The following is a 21,991-nucleotide window of genomic DNA, read 5'->3' on the forward strand; positions in this document are numbered from 1 at the left end:
TTGCGACAAACCACTCACGGAGCATCGGGGGCTCAGTACGTCTACCTCAGACATACTGATCTACACAGTTGCCAAGTGGATTGCAACAAACTGCAGACCTGTTAATATCGTTGAGAACAGGCGCTTTACATCGCTTTGGTTCCTCGTTTCAAGGACTTGAAGCCTCCCCAAGAGTGACAGAGAGAGTGAGGATAAATGTTTACAGAGTTTTTTGTTAACATGAATGTTCAAGGTGTCCAATAAACATGTTAAGTGCATATATTTTCCCTTTTTTCTCGAGTCTGTTTGCTCATGCAAAATGAAATGCGATTAATATAGAATAAAAATGAATGATATTTAATCGTGATTAATCAAAATTAATCCACAGTAACCCTGTGATGAATCTGATTAAACATTGTAATTGTTTGAGAGCACTAATATATATTATATATTAGTGTATACTTACCTATTAGTATATAGGTATTTTTTTTAAAAAAGTTGTATATCACAGGAGAGACCCTGTGTTAAAAGACTGAAGAAAACTATTCAAATTCGCTTTGAATTTAAGCATTTAACATTCTTTGTGTTTATTCTGCATTTACTTCATTATATTGCATAAATGTCTGTTACAAGCTTAAATATAAAGTTGAAAAAGTGTAATTGCAGCCAGGCTGTTGATCAAGTAATTGCGATTAATCGCAATTAATTACAGAAAACTGTGAGATTAATTAGTTAATTTTTTTTTTTAATCTATTGACAGCACTACTTAAAAGTAAAAATAAATAAATAATAAACATCGAACAAACCACAACAATCAAGTGGACCAGTATGGTAAACGCTGTAACGATCCACTTGGGAAAGTCAATCTGTTGGGCATCTTTCGTGGGCTTCAGACAATCATTCTCATTGCTACAGTCCAGACAGGACAAGCAAAAAAAAAAAACCCAAAAACATAATGAATATTTAATTTGTTGCTGCCACTTTTTACAAATGCCATTTCCCATAGACCAACACCAAGTTTTTACATGCCAACTTGAATTTTGTTTACGTTCCAACCAATGTTCCCTCTAATATTTCATGTGTCTGAGCGAACACACAAACTCCCTGAGCGGACACTTGGACCACTGTGAGCGACATCAGACGTGTGCACTGTGGTCACGCCAGCATCTAATCCATCCAAGTTACATGGTTTATTAAAATAATCAAATTACAGCATTTACATTTATGTTAGACTACTTTTAATTAACTGCTTTAGCCCACTTACAATGAAAATGTAAAAAGAATCTAGTCATTGACCTGTGTAGTATGTTAACACTATTGGAAGTAAAAATAACTTGAACTCCAATTTTGAAAACACAACTTTCTTTCTTTTTTTAAAAAAAGCTCTGACTTGTATTATGAGTCTGTGGTCTGGGAGAGAGTCTGTAACTCTGTCTGCAAAATACAGCATATAATGACCAATGTTGGGCAATTAATTATATAGTTACTTCTTCAAAAAAGTAACTCAGTTTGGCAAACAACAAAGTTTTTTGCAGCTATTTTTTTTTTTAAATGCAGACAAGGCATTTTTAAATAAACATTTCAAACTATTTACAGAACAATCAGCTGTTCTGCATCAAATCTGATGCCACACAAATTATTTGTGCCACTCCAAAAAATCATTTCTGTCCACTATGAGATAAAGGAGAACAACAGCCTGATACCTGCAGGCCTGACAACAGGAGCTGTATCACTGCTGTAACACCTGTAACATTCAGCAGCCGCCTCATTGTTCTGACACACACAGCAAAACTACACTACACACTAACTACACACTAACTACACAAGATTTGCGCTAAACGTCGCAAATCTCTCACATCTCAGAACACCGCCGTCACTCCTAAAACTTCCCCCCGTTTCTTAACAACTAGATGCCACGTTGCCATATCATTTTTTGATTGGTCGACACGGTACTTTTTTGGACGAATAGCAAAGGGAGAGGGTGGCGGAGTTTGTTTTTGCTCACAGGCTTTCGAGCCTTTTTTCTTATAAAACGCCGTTTTTACCGTTTCTTCCCGCAGTAAATATAAACAACGATAGTATTCAGGAAGAAAACCAAACACTGCATATATTTTTTTTTTAATCACAACTCTGGTTTTACGTGGCCTATCAACACAATTTAAAAACTGGTATAAAGTCCACACTTTTTCCGTCAGTTGTTCCGTCTGTCCTGCTCACATCTCCAATGGTTGGACACGTTGTCATTAATGTGGCTTCACTCCACATCAGCCACACCGCTTTGCTAGCTAAAACACCGGTGTCGGCACATAAGGACGCTGTCATAGCCTGTCAGCGACGTTGATTGGCTGCGTATATACGAATGTGAATCGCATTATTGGCTGGACTATAGGATAAAGTGGCATCGTTCTAATCCCACACAGGAGCAGCCAGTCACTCACTGACTAACACTGCAAAACAGAATTGTTAAAGTATTACTTTTAATTTCAAGTCAGGTTAATTTTTTTTGTGCGCAACGCAGATTTTCTGTGCGCAGAGACCGTGCCAGCAGTGCGCAAGTGCGCACGTGCGCAGCTTAGAGGGAACATTGGTTCCAACCTCTGCTTCAGAGGCAACCACATGTGACCTTGCGGCCACATCTGTTGCTGCACGACTCCAGAGCAAATATCTCTGTGCTTCCTTTTATTGTTGTGTTTTATGTTTTGTCTTCATGTTGACTTTTGCTCCTTCAAATATATGAGCATATATGAAATTTACTTTTGGTAATGAATAAATGCATCCGCTATTTCCTTATATTATGGGTGCAATAAAAACTAAGATTTTTAAGTTTCTAAGTTTGTTTGGTTTTTTATACATACATACATCAAAAAGTGCTTACACAAATATGACAAAGAGACTTTTCAGTTCCAGAAACAGAAAGTACTTGAGCTCAGAGTTTTTTCTTCTTCTATTAATTTTACTCTTTTCCCTCCTACTAACCGTGAAACAGTTGCCTGACAGAAAGTTACATTTTTACCTTTGTATCAGAGAGCTTTAACGCATCAGTGTTACAATAAAACTGTAAAATGTTGTGACATGTATGTGTGTGTGATTGTGTCTTTAACACATACCTGGGAAAGGCATCGAAGCAGTAAGTCTTGCGTGTGTCAGGGAAGGCCACCCGTAAACCCGACATTAGTGGTGAGTGTAGGATGACGGCAGCACATTCATAGCGAGCAGCCAGATCAATGGTGGGCACCGTGCCGATGCTCTGACCATACAAGATGATATTCTCAGGAGTTACACCATACCTTTACAAAGACACACAGAAAAGCCACATTAATTTATACTATGATGTTACTTAGCATACATAAGGAAACTTCACACATGAAAAACTACATGCACGACTACAGGCTAATTTAAACCATCTGTGAAGCCGGGTTTAAGTACTAAGTGCTTAAATTAGAAGTTTTAGAACATGTTTAGCAGCGCCTGCTGCCAGTACAAAGCCTGATGTCACTAGGCTGGTTAGCTGGTTGCTGCTAAGAGACTTACATTACAAGAATACTAAAACTAAAAAGCAGTCTGAAAGGGTCACATTTGTGCTGCCCCTGGCTGCAACAATGGGTTTTTGCTAAAAAATAAATAAGATGAAGGTTTTTCTGTACTCTAGCCAGCCGACAACAAGAGACCAAAGTGAAACAGGGAAGTCCAGCTGTTAGCTGTAACGTTCAAGTTTGTAGAGCACTTTATGAATGAGGACTGTTTGGTGGAGAATCACTTTGAGTCAGGTGATTTTTTCCTCATCCAGTCGGACGTACCAAGCAGTGCAATCAGCTCATGTCTGCAAAATGTGATCAGTGATATTTTATGCAATAAAATAGTCTCTGTTCCCAAGAACATCCAAACAGTCAGGAATCCTGAGATCCATTCATTTTTCTGTGGGAAAAATACATGGATGTGTATTTTAATTTTACAATCTGTAATGAAATTATATAATGTATTTATAAAAGTTAATTTAATTTTAATACGTGTTTATTGCTCCTCCACACCTCGGCGTTCGTATTCTCTGCTGTGTTTTCGCTTTTGTAAGTTCCAGGTTGAAGCTGATCATCTTATAAATAAGTATAACTTAGGACCTGTCAAGACTGGCTGCACCCCACCTACTTCCTGCTTCCAACAAGGCTGTGTGCGTGTTTAGTTGTGTATCAGTGTAATCAATTTTCTATAAAAAATGAAAAACTATATTATTTTTGTACATACTGTAAATATTTTAAATAATTACTATTAAAAAGAATAGACCTGGTAGCTGTGGGGCTGTGGGGCAGTGGGGGTGGGGGCAGGTAAGTTAGGTAAATTAGTTGTGTTTCCTTTACAGAATGCTTTGTTTTGTTTTGGTTGTGCCCACCTTGACGATTCTACCTCAGCAGGAAAATAAACTATTCTGTGCTGAAGCTACAAGCCCTGCTCTAGCATTGGTCCATCCTTGGCAGCAGGGACCACGGAGGTCATCTTTGTGTTACACTCTAGTGCAACTGTGTAAAGAACAAAGTATTTAATACGAATATTTCATTCATTCAGATCTGGGATGTCTTATGTTTGTGTTCTCTTTTTTTTTTGAGTATAATATTTTTTTTTTTCAACCTAGTCATCAAAATATTTATATTATATTATTGTCATTTGAGTTTAGCCTATGTTTGTACATTTAACATTCAGTTTAACGTTCAGCAGTTTTCTAAATTGAATAGTTAATTTTAAAATACCTACTTTGCACATAGAAAAAGAAAGACTTTACCACGTTCAAAATTATTAGACCTGATAGACCCTGGTGCCAACAGTCATCTACTAATCATAAGGTTGGCATTTCGATCCCTGGGTGCTGCCTGGGTCTTCATGCCAAATACCCTTGTGCAAGATATTTAATGATATTAGAGTGAATATTAGATAAAAAGCACTTAAGCATAGAAATAAGTGTTTTTGTGAAAGAGTGAGTCTCTCTGGACCTTCAGTTCACCCCACAGATGTTGAAAGGGATTCATGATTCCTTTGAATTTGATTGGATTCCTGGTTCCAGATATACTTGAAGAATGTTTCTTTGGGATGCACGCCTCTCCCCTCTTTCTCCAAAAATAAGCAGCGTCTCTATGTCCAAAGAGCTCTAGTTTCATCAAACAAAAGGATGCAGTTCCAGTATGCATAATCTTTGTCCACATTGTCCTCTGTCTTGAAGGTGTCTCGCCTGCAGAAGTGGTGATTTTCTTGGTCTACGACCTCGCTGTCCATTCTTATTCAGTGTTCTAGTGGTTGTCTTCTTTGAGACTAGAATTCCCAAGTTGGCCAAGTCATTCAACTTCTGTCTTGGAAGACAATTCTTGCTAGTTTGTTCCCAGTGTCTTTGGAATCTTTTGCTTCCTGCCTCTGCCAGGCCCGTTCTGTACTCTGTGGCTCTCTTTGAATTTCTTGATTCCCACTCCATTTCTTGGCATTTCATAACACTATAGTAACTTTTTATATTCATCTCCTGCTTTGTGAGTACCAACAATTCTTTTTCTCAAGCATAAACTCATTTCTTGTGTTATTGGAGCTGCACTGCTTTTATCATCTAGTATAAATCTAGATGACAATGAAATTGATCTTTATGTTATCACCCTACTGGTGTATTAAAATAATTATGAGATTCATAACAAACTGAACCTGCCTTGCTGTAGTTTCTGCTGTTCTCAACGCTAGAAACATGTTTTCTTTCACTGAACCTGAGCTCACCATCTCAGTTGAGTGGGCTTAATGTGGTCAAACCTTTTATTCATATGTTGCTCCTAAGTACGTTTGTATTGCAGGTCTATCTTTAGTCGCAAATGTGTGTGAAACACTTGAGCAGAGTATTAAAAGAAGCATCGAAGCAAAGAATTTGTGTGAAGGATTTTTTTATTATCAAATTATTTGAATTAATTGATGAATTGTTGTGGCCCTATAATTTAATTAGTGACAAATTCTTTCAGTAACAGTATGACAGTGGATCAACATGCAGAACCAAGAGTGCTTCTGAAGAAACATTCTACAAGTCGAGGGATTGCCCAGTGTCAACACACACTGGGTGGTAAAGAGTAGACAACCATTAGACGTGACCTGGAAACTGGCATAGCGTTTCCCAGCTTCTCTTCTAAAGTACTGCAGTTCTGACAGAAAACAGGCCAGTTAGTCTATCAAGCAGAGGAGATTCTGGATGGCGTGTTCTCTTGCCTTCACTCACAATCTGGAAAGGAAGCTTAAAACAAACCCTCCCATTCCCTTACAGTGCTGGGAAACAGAAAACAGAAACTATACCACAGCAAACACACAAAGAAGTTTTTTTTTTAAAAACCTTTCTGTTTCCAAATCCAGCTTTACAAAGGATTTGGAGTAGAGGTGCTGTGTTGTACGTCCCCTATGAAGAGATGTCATTGTAACAGCTCTTCAGATAACAGCTTGGGTGTGACTAATCTTTTAGCCTAGACAAGTACTTCCTCTGATAAGCAGCTACTGAACTGCGCAGTCATCTTGACAGCTGATTATGACCTGACACATGGATGGACAAAGTCCCCACTGGGTGCCATCTGACTCACAAATCACTGGACTTTGGAGCACCAGACAGCACATTGTAAGGAAAAGAGACTCATTGTTGAGAATGAATGCAACTGTATATCATGGCTACTAAAAAATGAGAAAAAAAAAAAAAAGAAGAAGAAGACCAAGGACCTGGACATTATCAAGTGACTTTCATGAGCCCAAAACAGACCATCAAAATCTATAAATGTGTTTTTAAAAAATGGCCAAAAGTTACAGATACATTTTAAAACACCCAGTGGAACATCTTGAAAATAGAGAAATTTACGGATATTACCTGTTTGTCAGGGTGAAATATCAGGAGTCAGTCAACACTGAAAAACAGTGGTGGAATGCTTAAGAGCCATAATCTCTGGAGAAGATAATGCAGACCCAGCTTCAGCAAAGGTGATGCGGTATCCCCTCTGTTCTTCAACACTGTGATCGATGCAATTATGTGCAGGACCACGACGGCTGCCGTGGAGTCCAGTTCAACAATGACCAAGATTGAGTCATTAGTGTGCATGTCATTTGAAACTTGCACATTTGTCAACAAAATACAAGTTTTAAGGCAACATTTGTCACCATAGGGACAATGCCTTGTACAGCGCCTCTACTTTCAAGGTGGTCCATGGAGGCCCAACATGGCAATTGTAAAGAAATTGACAACCTACTAAATAATTCGAGAGAGACTAAAGGAAGCCGTGGCATCGTGTGTTCTGAATTTAAAAACACCTAGTTCAATTCTGCAGTTAGTTTAAGAAAACAAATAGGAAAACCTGACAGCAGAACAACTGAAAAATACAAGAAACTGCTTCATATTGAAGGAATTAAAAAACAATTTGGAGAAACAGAGGGACGCAGTACAGAACAGTGGAACATTATATTGCAAACTGATAAGAATTTAGTGATCCCAATTCCATTATCTCTATCAATTTGACTCCTTACCAGTTCCATTATTGAGTCTCATTGTTTGTCATTGGCTCTGCTTTGAGAGCTACCACCATCGTTGAGCAGAATATCAAAGACATTATATTTGTGCAAATTAATTGCCTGATATGTGGTCAAATATTTGTGCGTGTTGGAGGCATTTCCCCTCTTTGTTGTGATTATACTTGGGGTGATTATTAAAAAACGAGTCATGTACTTAGGGCTGCCACAAACGATTATTTTGATAGTCGACTAGTCACCGATTATTTTTGCGATTAGTCGACTAATCAGATCATGCATCGATTGGACGTAAAACTTACAGCTTGAAAATATGTTAAACGTTTATTTTGTGACCCAGAAAGAATAATAAGAGTAATATTAAAACTAACTAGCTGCCGCCATTGTTGACAACTGCGCTGGGCCGCACTATGAATTCTGGGACACAGCTTCTTCTTCTTCGGGGTTTAACGGCAGCTGGCATCCTTTACATGCACTGCTGCCATCTTCTGTTTCAGTCCGTTATTACACTTTTAAATCCTACTACTTATTCCTGCGTCTTTTGTGATCTTACAAAGCTTCAAACGACGCGTCGACTATTAAATCAGTCGTCGACGATTTTGATAGTCGACGTAATCGTGACTAGTCGACTAATCGTGGCAGCTCTACATGTACTACACATATTACACAAATCCACTGCGTTACTTAAATACTCCAAGGAGAAGGTAACTTGTTACACTACCTCTACACATTACTTTTAAATTTCTCTGTAAAAAATGAAATCATAATTACCATTTTACAATATAAACCTATAGGCATATACAGTCCCACACACCAACACAAATCCCTATCCTAAAAGAGCACAGATATATGATATTTCTCTTAGTATTTTAGGTATGAAAAAAAGCCATCAGCACAAATCAAAGATGAAAACCAGCACAAGTTGACTTCAAAGTGATCATTACAGTGAGTCTACTGTAGAAACATGAAAAGGTAAAAACGGAGGCTCCAGCTGACTGCTCATCACTCCTTTTGGCGCCGTGGATATTCAGGGTCCAAATGCTGGGCTGCGGGTCAGCATTTACTCAGCGTCTGTGCAGGCGCTTGCAAAGAGCCAAAGTTGTGGAAGCAGCATAATGCAGTTGTTTCTGTCCTGAATGCAGTTTCCACTTTTCAACCTTGTCCTTTTGGCCAATAAACATAAAAATATTCTCCATATCAACGCTGTAGACTATAGACTGCGCCACAAATTTCATCCACCGGTACACAAACTGAAATCAAGTGACCGTAGCGCAGACTCCAGTGCAGTGGAACCAATAAGTGGCAGACTAACAATTCCAAGGAACTGAACTACTGTGAACTGGCGTAAAGGACACTCTTTCACAGCTACATAGAAGCCAAAGGGCACTGGAGAAAAAAAGTGCCTGACAGCTCTCCCATCTTAATATCAGAATTTATGGTATTCTAACAGATGTAGAAGGCAACTCTGCTGTAAATTTTATAGAAAACCTGATAAAGTCAGAGCTGGCTGAAAATACGGGACTAAACCAAGAGTGTGACCTGGGAATAGAGCAAGTGCAACGTGCCCATGTACTAAAGCCACCTCTGGGCGCACCTCCCCACTCCTTGATGGTCCGCTTCTTCCAATAAGCAGTCAACGAGAGTCCTCTGTGGGGCTTGGACCAAGATTGGAGATTAAGGCAAAAATAAGCAGAAAATACTACTCACTGACACCTGCAGATCCCTTTATTCCCAGCAAGCAAAGACTACCAAACACACAATAACTGACTTTTTACACTCTTTAGAGCTACCCTCACCTGGTATGCCTGAACTCTGGTTATTCAGCATGTAACTGTCTTGCATGAATGCAAGATAATTACTTTGAGACAGTGGTGACTCTAAAAATGGAGCGAATGAGACTCAATAAGTGATAAAAACAATGGAATCAAATCGCAAAATTCTTCTCAATTTCGATCCACACACACACAATTGAAGAGAAGAAGTATACACACAGACACAAACACACACATAATCAGCCATACTGACATACATTCATTCCAACATACACACACCATGCACGCGTGTTTTCAAACTATGGCAACGAATGAAGGGGAACGGATTAAGGAAACGCCAACCTATAAAAATATGTTTTTTAGCATTCATTTAAAACAAATAACAGTCAACCTGACTGACTGAAGAAGGCTGTTTGGGCAGTACAACCTCAAAAGCATGATCATCTCTGGTTTCAAAATCAGAGCGAAGCCGTGTTTAGACGATCGGAGAGGCGGGCTGCATTGATAAGGTCCTAGAAATCTCAGCTAAATAAGCAGGGGCCTGTGAATGTAGAGCCTTTATCAGTAACTTAATTTTAAAGTGGATTCTGAATTTCACTGGAAGTCAGTGAAGGGATGCAAGGACAACTATAATATGTGACCGCTGGCTAGTTTTTGTTAGCAGCCTTGCTGGTGGGTTCTGAACTAATTGTAGAGGAGCTATGGAGGACTAAGAGACACTTGTCAAAAGTGAAATGCAATAATCAGAGTGGAAGAAAATTAAAGTGTCTACTAAAAGCTCAAAATGATTGACTGACAGTAAAGTTTTGATTTTCGTAATATTTCTCAGATGAAGGAAACAAGACGGGGTAATCTTTGAGATATGAGTTTCAAAATTCTGGTGCTGATCAAAAGTGATACCAAAGTTTTTAGCAGAGGATTTGATGTTACTGGCGATGCGGCCGATATACTGACATATGTCCTTGAGTACATTAGGGCTGCCACGATTAGTCGACTAGTCATGATTACGTCGACTATTACAATCGTCGATGACTAATTTAATAGTCGACGCGTCGTTTGAAGCTTTGTAAGATCTCAAAAGACGCAGGAATAAGTAGTAGTATTTAAGAGTGTAATAACGGACTGAAACAGAAGATGGCAGCACTGCATGTACAAGGATGCCAGCTGCCGTTAAACCCGAAGAAGAAGAAACTGTGTCCCAGAATTCATAGCGCTGCCCAGCGCAGTTGTCAACAATGGCGGAAGCTAGTTAGTTTTAATATTACTCTTATTATTCTTTCTGGGTCACAAAATAAACGTTTAACATATTTTCAGGTGAGAATGTAGCTGTGTAAACCTCAAATATCTGCTCAGTTTATCAAGACACCACATATTTTCAAAAAGCGCTCCGACGTTTTTGGAGACGTCTGTTACCCACTAGCTCGATAGCGAGCCGGGGCAAGGCTCACTAGAGCCTGTGAGAACACGGACTCCCGGCAAATCGTTTTCAAACCCCGCCGTCTTTTCGCTACTCAGGTTAAACATGTAATATAAGTCACTTAGATAACTTAAAAATGTTATTGTTTGGCTTTTTTTTTAGTATTTTATTTGTTCCTGAGTAAATTAGTTTGGCTGAGAAATAAAGTTATAGTTTTTGCACAGATGAATAAACGTCAAGCAGACAACTGATTATCAGAAGTGTGAGATGCTCGAGAATATACTCCGGTGTCCCGTTATATTTTAGATAGCAAGGAGCAGACAGCTGAGTTTATTAAACTTCACTGAAACAATCTGCAAATTTCATTAAAAGTGTAATAAACTATCATCTTGTCTTTATTTTTAGTTAGCACATACCTTAAACACTTAAAGCTGTAAGCTAATGATAGTTATATAAGAGCAGATGCATGCTGGTGCAATAAGCTGTACATTTTACGTCCAATGGATGCATGATCTGATTAGTCGACTAATCGCAAAAATAATCGGTGACTAGTCGACTATCAAAATAATCGTTTGTGGCAGCCCTAGAGTACATGCCTCTTTCCTAATGGGTGCCCCAAGTGCCCTTTTCTTGAAGCAAATTTTTATTTATTTTGTTAATTTGTGTGCTAGTGTGGAGTCCTGCCTGTGCCCCTCAACAATGATATTTAACTATTAATCACAGTTTTGCTAAATAAAAAGATCTGGCTTGCATCAGTCACATGACTACCATTGACCAATGCTCCCCCCTTGCAACAAAAACCAGTACGTAGGGTGTACAGCATACACTGTAGTCTGTAACACAGGAGTTTTAGCCTATTATGTACAATTGGCAAACTGTTTTGTGACAACTGACGATTTGAAACAAATGAGCGTCCTGTGTGTGCAACAGCATGACAAAGCATTACCTTTCCTTTTATTAAATACACAAGTAGTGCTGGTCATTAGCTGCTAGCTAACTGGGTAAGGGTGTCATGGCTCTGTAGCTCTGACCACTGTTTTAGGGAACATATTTAGTTTTAAAGTAAGTTACAGGGCTTTTCCCTGCCTTTCTGCACGACTTATACTTCACTAAAATCTAATATGCATATGCACATAATTATGGATTATTATAATTACGATATTATGAAAAAACACTATTTTAAAGAAATACATTAATAGAATATATTAGATTTATATTTCAAATATGACCAACTGCTGATTTTACAGCAGCAAAATTATTGTAGCTCTACAGTTTAAACATTTAATAGGCTTTCTGCCAGCACAAACTGGATAGTCAAACAAACTGAATCCTCATAATTACATTATTTTATATTTATTACTTAATTTTTTTATCCCCATTACTTTATTATTATAGCACTGGGAATAAATAATAAGGGAAGGATTCTGGATCAGCACCATGATGTAAACTTGTGGCCATAGTATATACAGTATTCTGGAGAAGGTATAAAATATCACTGTATGTCCATGTGTGTATTTTATATGTATAGATTAAAAAAAAAAAAAAATTAATCATGACATAACATTGTCCACACATGCCTTGTAAGAACATGAGGAGGAAACGGTGACAAAAGGAGCTGTGTGAGGCAGTGGATCTCTCACCAGCTGGATTACAAAGAGCACCGGTAACAATGACACATGTACCAGTTGTTGCATTGCAGAGGTATTCAAGTATAAAAATAATAATAAGCACAATGTTTTGGTTCTATAACATTTTTCTATTATTACTTTATTATGGATTAATGGTGCATGAGTTTTTAAGTGTGGATAATTAAAAATAGATTAATGCAATAGCAGACTGTGCCTTGTTCTCAGATGGACAGCAAGTGGAGAGTGATAGTTTAGATGAGGAGATGGAAGGAGGAAGAGAGGCAAAGAGTGAGTCACAGGCAGAGCCTAGTTTATCTCTGACAGTTTAGCTGCCTTACGGTTCCAAGCGCTGTCACCGATCTTTGCATTTTATTATTATCTCATAACAATTGCTTAATCAGCTACCATATCTCCTATGGACTTTTTAATGTCTACAGTCTCAGATCAACACAGCCCTGCCCTCCAGCACTATCAGCAGCAGGAGCAGCAGCAACCCCTCAACAGCAACATTGTACCCATCAGGTAAAACATAGGCTACGTTTGCTTTGCATCGTCCCTGCCAGATGACAGTGATATAGTATGATGCAATTTCATATTAGAATCTTGATGAATGTGGGTTGTTGTTATTCAGCCTGGTTTTATGTGCCCCTATTTAACTTTCAGCATCATCTCTGCACGGCCCTGCTCATGGCCAACTTTACTCCAGCATGTTTTCTGATGAGGCGAAAAACTGGAGCACCAGGAAGAACATGTAAAATGTCTATATATAGAAAGGCTCTGAATGGGTGAAACATGCAAGTCTGTAACACCATAAATTAATAATCTCAAATAAATATCAGTTATGGGCCTTTTACAAATGTACGTAGCAATGATGGTGACTCTCAAAGCAGAGCAGGTGAAAACCCAATAAGAATCGATAAGAGTATCAATAAGGAATCCAATCAATAAGTGATATTAATAATGGAATCAAAATCACTAAATTCTTATCAATTATCATCTCTATTTGGTGACTGACTTGCTTTTGGAACTAGATTAAAGAACGACTTAAAACATTTCCACTTGCAACATTAGATAAATTAGAGGAGTTTTTCCACGTTGGCCTCAGAAGCTGCCGGTTCGTTAGATCGTTGATTTTCTGAGTTACCAGAGTGACCAGGTTCTGCTTTATCTAAAGGAGATTTTACATCTACAACTGTTAAAGATCATTATGTAACTATAGGCCAAAAGCTAGTTTCATAAACAATGGGGTGCTTACAGAAGAACACTCCTACTTCTAGTACAGTGCAAGAGTCTGGCAATGAATATTGGCTAGCATGTTATCAACTACAATAGGGATGGGTATCGAAACCCGGTTCTTGTTGAGAACCGGTTCCCACTGTTTCAATTCCTTGGAATTGTTTACCATTTTTGCAAACGATTCCCTTATCGATTCCAGTCGCCCCGAATGATGTCACCACGTTGCGGAGCGGCATTTACCTGGCAGGGCGCCTAAGCGGCTCCAACGCTCAAAAGTTTGGTTATACTTTACGAGAACGGATGACAACAGGGCAACTTGCAATACTTGCAAAGTAGATATTTCATTTAAAGGAGGAAACACTACGAATATGCAAAAGCATTTGCTCACAAAACACGCGATGAACTTAAATGAATGTCGTGTTTTTAATTCTGCTCTGGACTCGTGAATCTCAACCCAGCAGCAGCGGTAACGTTTGCACGTCCTCTCCCGTTAATACGGCAGGTAAATAATCAGCTAACAGTGCATATTATGTTAGCGCGATCGGCCTTATTACAAAACCTGCCATTACTGTGCATTTAGGTGACCATGATGAGACAGACAGAGTCTGGCTGGCTCAGATGCTGGCAGTTCTCGCTGCAGTCTACCGTTAGCGTCTCCTTTCAGGCCAGGATAGACGAATGTCACCGAGCAGTGACTAAGTTTGTGGTCAAAGGCTTGCACCCATTTGCCACAGCAGATGCCCCGATTTTCGGTAAGTGAATGTGTTTAATTGTAGGCAGGGACATTACTGGATATTCTTGTGTAATTGCTACAGAAAAATTTATGTTATGTTAAGAATATTTATTTTACATTTACAATTTTTTTTCCTGGGGACCCTGTGACACCCCATTGAAGAGCCGTAGGCTGTGGATCTCTTAAGATCTCACTGTTGGGTTTGTAAGGCCATGTTACTCCTAAATTTCTATCTTGTTCAAAGAGAAGATATAAAACAAAGTTCTAAGCTAATCGACCTTAGTGTTCTCCTTTTTTAAAAATAAGAATCGATAAGAGAATCGATAAAGAATCGAATGGTTAAACAGAATCGAAAATGGAATCGGAATCGTGAAAATCTTATCAATACCCATCCCTAAACTACAATCCACATGATGTGAACATGATGATTAATGTGACCATCAAGCCTAATTTTAAGAGCTACTCTGTTATTTCTTAAATTATTTCAAGTCAACATAAGTAAAAAGCAAGAGTTGTTGGGACATGCTGCTGTTTATTTAACACAAGGAACTGAATTTTTAAAGTCTAGTGAATGGACATGTAACATCAAAGAAAAAGAACAATAACACCATTTAGTAATTATCAGAATGCCAAGGCAACCGATCTTTGTTAAAGCAAATCGTTATCTTCAAAATCTTACTGCTGCACAAAACAACCCAAGTCCCTAGAGGCCAAGTAAAAGGACACTTTAATCAAATTCCAGTGTTAAGGCCCATACACGTAATGATTTTCCTCAAAATATGATTAAAAAGATATTGAATAAACATACAGCTGCTCCTCAGGTGCTTAGGTTCCCTAAGGCAGTCTGATGATTAATCCAGTTTTATGCTCATGCAGGCTACTCCCGAAAGTGTTGGGGAATGATAAAATGTTTCATTTAAATGCTAGATGTGATTAGATGCTCTCAGTTTCCATTAAGTGGCATTAATACTATGTGTCAAATGGCACATTAACCTCAGACGTGTTCATTATTGATTTGTTTATTTACGTAATGATCCCCCTCAAGCCTATGATATAATTCAACATGAAGGAGACAGACATTGAACTGACTTTCTATTGTTAAGCTGATCTGATATTTGAATAAAATATTTTCTGATCCTTACTGGGCCAATCTGCTCATTCCAATTATATGTTGTTCTGTGTTACACTACACATCAGTAAGGACTCTTACGCAGGATTTGTAGCCCTGCAAATGTGTCCATCCGCATACACTCTTCAGTCGGACAGAGGGGAGAAGGATTTTCACCCACGTGAGATGCGCTACTGTGCAGGGCTCCGAGATCCTGACTGCAAATGGGAAGCGCACGGCATACGGCATATGCAACTGCCGAATGCTGATTGGTTTACAGGTGGGCAGGTGGGAATAGAGTCAGGAGGGATAGCGCAGTTTACCAGGAACCGGAGGACTGTGAAAAAAAACTTCAAAGACCATGAAATAAAGAATGAAAAGCACATAGTTGTTCCAATGACACTTTTCACACTCTGTTTCACTTCAGCTCTTTGTATGTTGTAATGGCATGCTCTGTTGTGATCAACAGCACAAGCAAGAGTGGCTGCAACACATACACTCTTACTCTTGTATACCGTCTCCATCTGACAGCTGAGCTCACTGCAGGCAGACGGGTAGTCCCTGGAGCAGGGAACGAACATGCTCTCTCCAGTCCACTATAACACCAGCTTCAGACTGAGCGAAAATAAGAGAAGAGCAAATAATTTTGCTGATTTACTTTTTTTAGTTTTTAGTCATTTTAATCCTAATGTTATTCAGTAGTTCACAATAAATTCAGGAACTGTATTCTTTGATGTCAATGTTGCACTGCAAGTCATGAAAGCACTGATGTTTGTTGAAATCTGCTGTTTCTTGACATACAGTAATTTTCACTTATGTGCTGATTAAGTATATGAAACAAGTGTGAGCATTAAATATGAAGAGACACAAAATGCAAAAACTTTAGTCCGGAATTGGATGTTGATAAATGGATTAGCTGCCTAATTTTTGTGATAATTAATTAATGTAAGTGGTTTATGATTCTCTTGTTTCATCATCAGAAATGGGACAAATCACTGTTCATTTCAATATAAAATTAAAACAAAAACGTGTTGGAAGATTGTGATTGGCAGTTTTCGCACAATTAAATACTTAATCCACTGAACTCTCATAATAACACTGGAAAGTTATAAGTACTTTAGGTTAATGTAAAATGTATATTACCTCTTGCTGTATATGAGTTCAACATGCCTCACAGATCGTTTATTGTATAACACAGTGGAGAGTGGCAACTTGGATACAGAGTTGGGTAATGGGTCAGAACTTCCCAGTTTTCCACTTTGAGCTCAACAATCGTAAAGCACTCACATATTCACCAAGCTGTGTGTGCAAAAACAAAGGTTGGGCACCTTTTTTTAAACTTTTTAAAAGATTTTAATATGAAAAAGTAACTGTTAATAACTAAGCAATCTGATCTGTTAAATAGTTTGAATTGACAAACAAAATGTAATTTCACAGATTTCATTTGCTATGTGTGCACTACTTTCTGAAATGAAAAACAGTGAGCATAACTTATGATTTATGAATTGATGCAGCTTTTAAGCACCAATGGATTGTACAGCAGACACACCCCATCATTTAGTCAGAGCAGCAAGAATGTGAAAAACACGACCCAGCTCCAAGCTCAAGTGCTCAGGCACATGCTTTGAATTGCAGATTGTACGTTATTTTTTTTATGTCAAGGCAGTAATTCATTAAATTAACTACATAAAATGACAAATACCTTTCTCTGTCTGTTTTACATAGCATAATTTTGCACATGCCTGCAAACATAACCAGCATGGTACAAGGTAGAGTTTACAAGATGAGAAAGTCTCATATGTACACACAAGTATTATAAATGAAGCACATGCAACACACCAAGCACATTATGTGTACTGTCAGAATGCGCCGCGCGTGCACACACACACACACACACACACACACACACAAAACAGTGTAACTTTGACCAACATCAATCAGCACTCTCCTACCACAATTAAGTTATCTAATATCTTCTATCAGTTATTTTTACTGTTAAAAAGTAAAGAACTCAATTATTAGTCAAGTCCTGCAGGCAGAGACAGCATATAGATGGACATAGGCATGAGGCAAGCTATCGATGAGGAGCTGGAGAGTTAAAAAAAAAATAAAAATAAAAATAAAATCTGTTCATTGGAGATGGTTTCAAAGTAGGGCTGCTCAATTAATCGAATTTTAATCTCGATTACGGTCTGGGTTTTCAATGATCATTAAAAATGACTGAGCCGATTATTAGCACCTCCCTCGTGCTTTACTCTCACACTGCTCCGTGTGGCAAATCGAGCGCACCTCTCTGCGTTTTGAACACGCCTCACAACAATTAAGAGGACCCAGCTGGCCGCTGGCAGAGCCGGCGGGCACGCCGGTGCAGCCCCCTCTGGCTTCTGCTCCGTGGCTACTGGGTGACCCCCTCGTCTGGGGATCCCCTCAGCCCTTCCCAGGAAGGTGGCACGGATGCCCCTCCGGTGGTACTCCTTGGGCTCTCGCACTCTGGGGCCTCTGGATGTCTGGAGCCTGGATCTCCTCCATGCCTGCTTCATGCCCTGGGGGACGGGGCTATGGGCCTCCACACCCTCTAGCAGACCGTTACATGGGGAAACCTTTTGTATACAAGCGCGTTGATCCATACAGGTGTGCACACGGGTGTTCACTGTTCGTAGACATAAACTACACCTTTCTTAGCTGCTACTTCAAAGCACATTGTGCGCTGTCTGTCCTGCGTGCTGCACAACAACTTTCAATATTTAGTATTTACTGCTGTTCACACTCAGCTAGATTAACGTGATGGTGTTGTGTTTAGTATGTTGCTTTGTTTTTGTTTGGTTTTTTTTGCTTGTCTTTTCTTCTTTTTCTCTCAACAGGTGATCCAGGAGATTTTTGATTTTTGATTTTTTCTTTCTCTTTGTCTTTGTAAGTGCCCTTTCTCACTGTCCCTTTTCCCTTCTGTTTTTCTTTTCCTTCCTCTCTTTCTTTCTCCCTTTCCTATCCCCCCGTCATGTCTGTCCCATCTGTAACAACTGAAAATAAAATAAATAATAACAACAAAGTTTGATCAAATGGACCAATGCGGCAATGCCATGATGATCCATTTGGCAAAATAAATCCATTTGGTATCCTTGTTGGTCTTCAGACAACAATTCTGACGGCTTAAGAACCAAATGGGACAGACAAAAAAAACAAAAACAAAAAAAAAAACAATTAAGAGGACCCGAGGGAAGCTCGGAAAGCTAAGCAGAAGTTATTTGTAGAGGAGAGGATAATGGCTGCTGAAGAAAGAATGCCGTTGGTTGAAAAGAGAGATAAAACGACTTCAGTGGTGTGGAAACATTATGGGTTCGTGGAGTCAGACGTGGATCAAATATTGTGCAGTATTTTGAAGTTCACTAAACATAGATGTTTACATTTGTCATTTATTTTTTATATTGCAAACATTTCCACTGTAATCATTATTTGCACACTATTTTATATTATTTTTTGACAATCTTTAAAGGCATTATTCAATACATTGTTATTGTTAAATAAATATCGTCAAATAATCGAGATCTCAATTTCAGTGAAAATAATCGTGATTATCATTTTTGCCATAATCAACCAGCCCTAGTTATAAGGAAAATGTTTGAGCTACCAGCTCGGTCTGCAGACTCATGCAGACCGAGAAGAAGCAGCAGCATCACTGGGCAAACGTCTTCCAACACAGCATAGCGACCAGCATCACTTTCATCCAGAGACAGAATAAAATGAACCTTTTAGCTACCGCTGTCAGTGTGTGCAGAGAGGGACTTTGACCCTCTGAAATGGTTGATCGTGAAGTTGCTTGTCCAGCAATGGGCTGGATAAGCAAAGCTGGACCAAATAACTCAGGATGGTGGTGCATGATAGGAGAGCTCTACATAAAAATGACCGCCCCTGAGATAAAGTAACTATTAACACACAAACTGAGCAAGCATGAACAAAGTCGCTTTACAGTGTCGGCTTATTTCAAATTGAACTCAAGAAATTTCACCAAACACACAAACTGATTTTTGAAGCATCAACTAAATGAGCATGTTGGCTACATTTCTGTGATAATGTGCATGACCGTGAATCCTGAATAATTCAAAAAATTGTTTACTGTACCTTCATACATAAAGTCCACATCACACTGAACAATATTTAAATAAAATTCAACTTGGATCCTTTTTAATGTCAGTGATTTTTAAATGTATCTGCTTCTAAAGTAGGGCGCAGAAGCTCTTTGTGATTTTCCTTCTGTATGTATCATGTTTGGGTGTTAGAATTATCCATGAAAGTAAACCTCTGCATGTAACATACTGTACTGTATTTATAGAAACCACGATGAGCAGGAAACCGGAGGAAGATCAGTTGATTACAAAGCAGAAAACAGGTGAGTCACATTTCCAGTGGTTCAACCTGCCAAACCTTTCTTTAGCCCTGAGCATGTACTGGGGGCAGGCAGCTTTATTAGCACCTAAACAGCGTAGGAAATGACGTTTTTAACAGCCACTGGCTAAAAAGCAAAATGCTGAGATTCTGCAACAAGTCACTTTATAGCAAAGACTAATTTTGTGCCATCTAATCTTCCAGCAACTTCTCTGTTTCACTTTAGCCACATTTTATGGGCTCAAATTGTGGTCATAAATATTTTGTACTTGTAAATCAGACTACGTAGTTGTGAACTGAGTTTTGTAACCTTGTAAACCAAAATATCTGAAAATTTTATGTTTGCACATCTATAGATGAGAATTTTTGTGTGTTAAAAAGATTTGTGTTTGAAAAAAATATAATTAAACAAGTTAGAAATCTTTTTTGTTCAGGTCAGGTTACAGATACAAAGTAAAAACCTACATGTAAAACTGCGCTCAAGTTCTTTAGCTGTGTGTGAGTTTCAACTTGCAAGTACGATTTTTGACCCGATTTTTCTTCCTTTCAGCTGATTGGTCAGTGTCATGTCCATCACAAATTTAATTATCCAATCAGAGAACAGATGGGTTTGGCTGGCAGAGGGCGCTTTACTGAGCTTCAGGTCCTGGAATGGTAATACAGTTTGAAGCTGGTGGATCTCTATATAAATATCCCAGAACACTTACACAAGCTAGGTCCCTTAACTTTCAGTAGCTGTTGAAAGGATAAAGGAAAGGAAAGGAAGAAAATTCGTACTTGCAAGTTGAAAGTCACACACAGCCAGGGAACTTGAGCGCAGAGTTTTACACATGTTTTTTTGCTTTGCATCTGTAAGCAGACCTTAACAAATAAACAAAAAAAACTGTAACTTGTGTAAATCTTTTTTACACACACATAAATTCTCATCTGTGGATGCACCGATAACACATAACATGCACACATAACATTTTCAGATATTTTGGTTTACAAGGTTACAAAACTCAGTCCACAACTATGCAGTCTGATTTACAAGTACAAAATATTTATGACCACAATTTGAGCCCAAAGTATTTGTCTGGTGGGCGCAATCTCAGCACACACTTGTAGGCATTGTCTGATCCACAACACTCATGTATTATACTCACTTGTTCCTCAGCATCTGCCAGGCCGCCTCGATGTCCGCATACAGGTTCTTCTCGGAAGGCTTGCCGGTGCTGACTCCGTAGCCTGAATAGTCGTAGGAGAACACGTTGCAGTTTATCCTGGAGCCCAGGCCGATGTAAAAACTGCACATCTGTCCCAGGTCCACAGCGTTACCGTGGGAAAACAGCAGCGTGTAGCGACTGTTCGGAGCGCAGCGCACAAACATGCATGCTACCCGGTTACCCCGGCTGCTTCTAGTGGTGAACACTTCCACTGCATCGAGCTCTCGCTGAGAGTACTGCCAGTCCGCCCGTTCGGTTAAATGTAAGCTAGTCACCCCGTTAGCGTCGGTGTGCAAGGAATACGTGGGCTCCGGTGGAAGGAAAGCTAGTTTGGCCGCGATGCGACTCGGACAGGGTGGACAGCAGAACAGCCAGCACAGCTCACCAATAGAAAACCCATTCATCCTGGGGCCTTGTTCTGGCATTTAGGCCCTGGGTTACCTGATTTACTAACTTCAGCTAAAACAAAACACACGGTTCGTATCTGTTTCGAGATTCGGTGTACCATTAACAGACCGTAGCAGCGCTGGAAGATGGGCTCAGCGACGTCTCGGCTTTGCAGCTACTCGCTAGCCGGCATACAGGTGGCTCACAGCAAAACTCACGGAAATTGCGACACAACATTTAGGTTTATATTACTTTACACCACTAAACTGTGCCACTACTGGTCTCAATACCACAGTTCTACCCTTTGAAAACATTACTTGCTGTAGCTTTGTTGCTAATATATTGTAATAAAGAAAGCAGCCATTTCTCTTGAATGGTGGCAAGCCGGTTTTCCGGTACAACCGGATATCCTGCCTTAACAAAAACAAAAAGCCGTAAGATATTTTAAGAAAAAAACAAACTTCATTCTTTTCTTCATTGAAAAAAAATATTCACACACACACATCCAAAAATCCTCAGCCGCCCTTCATTTATTTATATTTTGCGCTTTAAATGGTAAATGGCCTGTATATTGTATTTAGTCCCTAAGGACCCCAAAGCGCTTTACACCACATTCAGTCATCCACCCATTCACACACAC

At 39.1% G+C, this 21,991-nt stretch overlaps 1 protein-coding gene across 1 annotated transcript in view; it reads right to left on the reverse strand.

Annotated features, from left to right (window-relative positions):
- The window catches only part of abhd17c (abhydrolase domain containing 17C, depalmitoylase), a 36,522-nt gene extending 14,782 nt beyond the window's left edge, over positions 1 to 21,740 (reverse strand). The window contains exons 1-2 of the mRNA XM_031755963.2: positions 20,905 to 21,740; positions 3,087 to 3,266 (exon numbers count right to left, since the gene is read on the reverse strand). Coding sequence (XP_031611823.1) covers positions 3,087 to 3,266; positions 20,905 to 21,389 — 665 coding nt within the window. The 5' untranslated portion in view covers positions 21,390 to 21,740. The remainder of the gene's footprint in view (positions 1 to 3,086; positions 3,267 to 20,904) is intronic.
- Between the last annotated feature and the right edge of the window lie 251 nt (positions 21,741 to 21,991).

Source organism: Oreochromis aureus, linkage group 1, assembly GCF_013358895.1.
Source record: "Oreochromis aureus strain Israel breed Guangdong linkage group 1, ZZ_aureus, whole genome shotgun sequence".
Taxonomy (NCBI): Eukaryota; Metazoa; Chordata; class Actinopteri; order Cichliformes; family Cichlidae; genus Oreochromis; species Oreochromis aureus.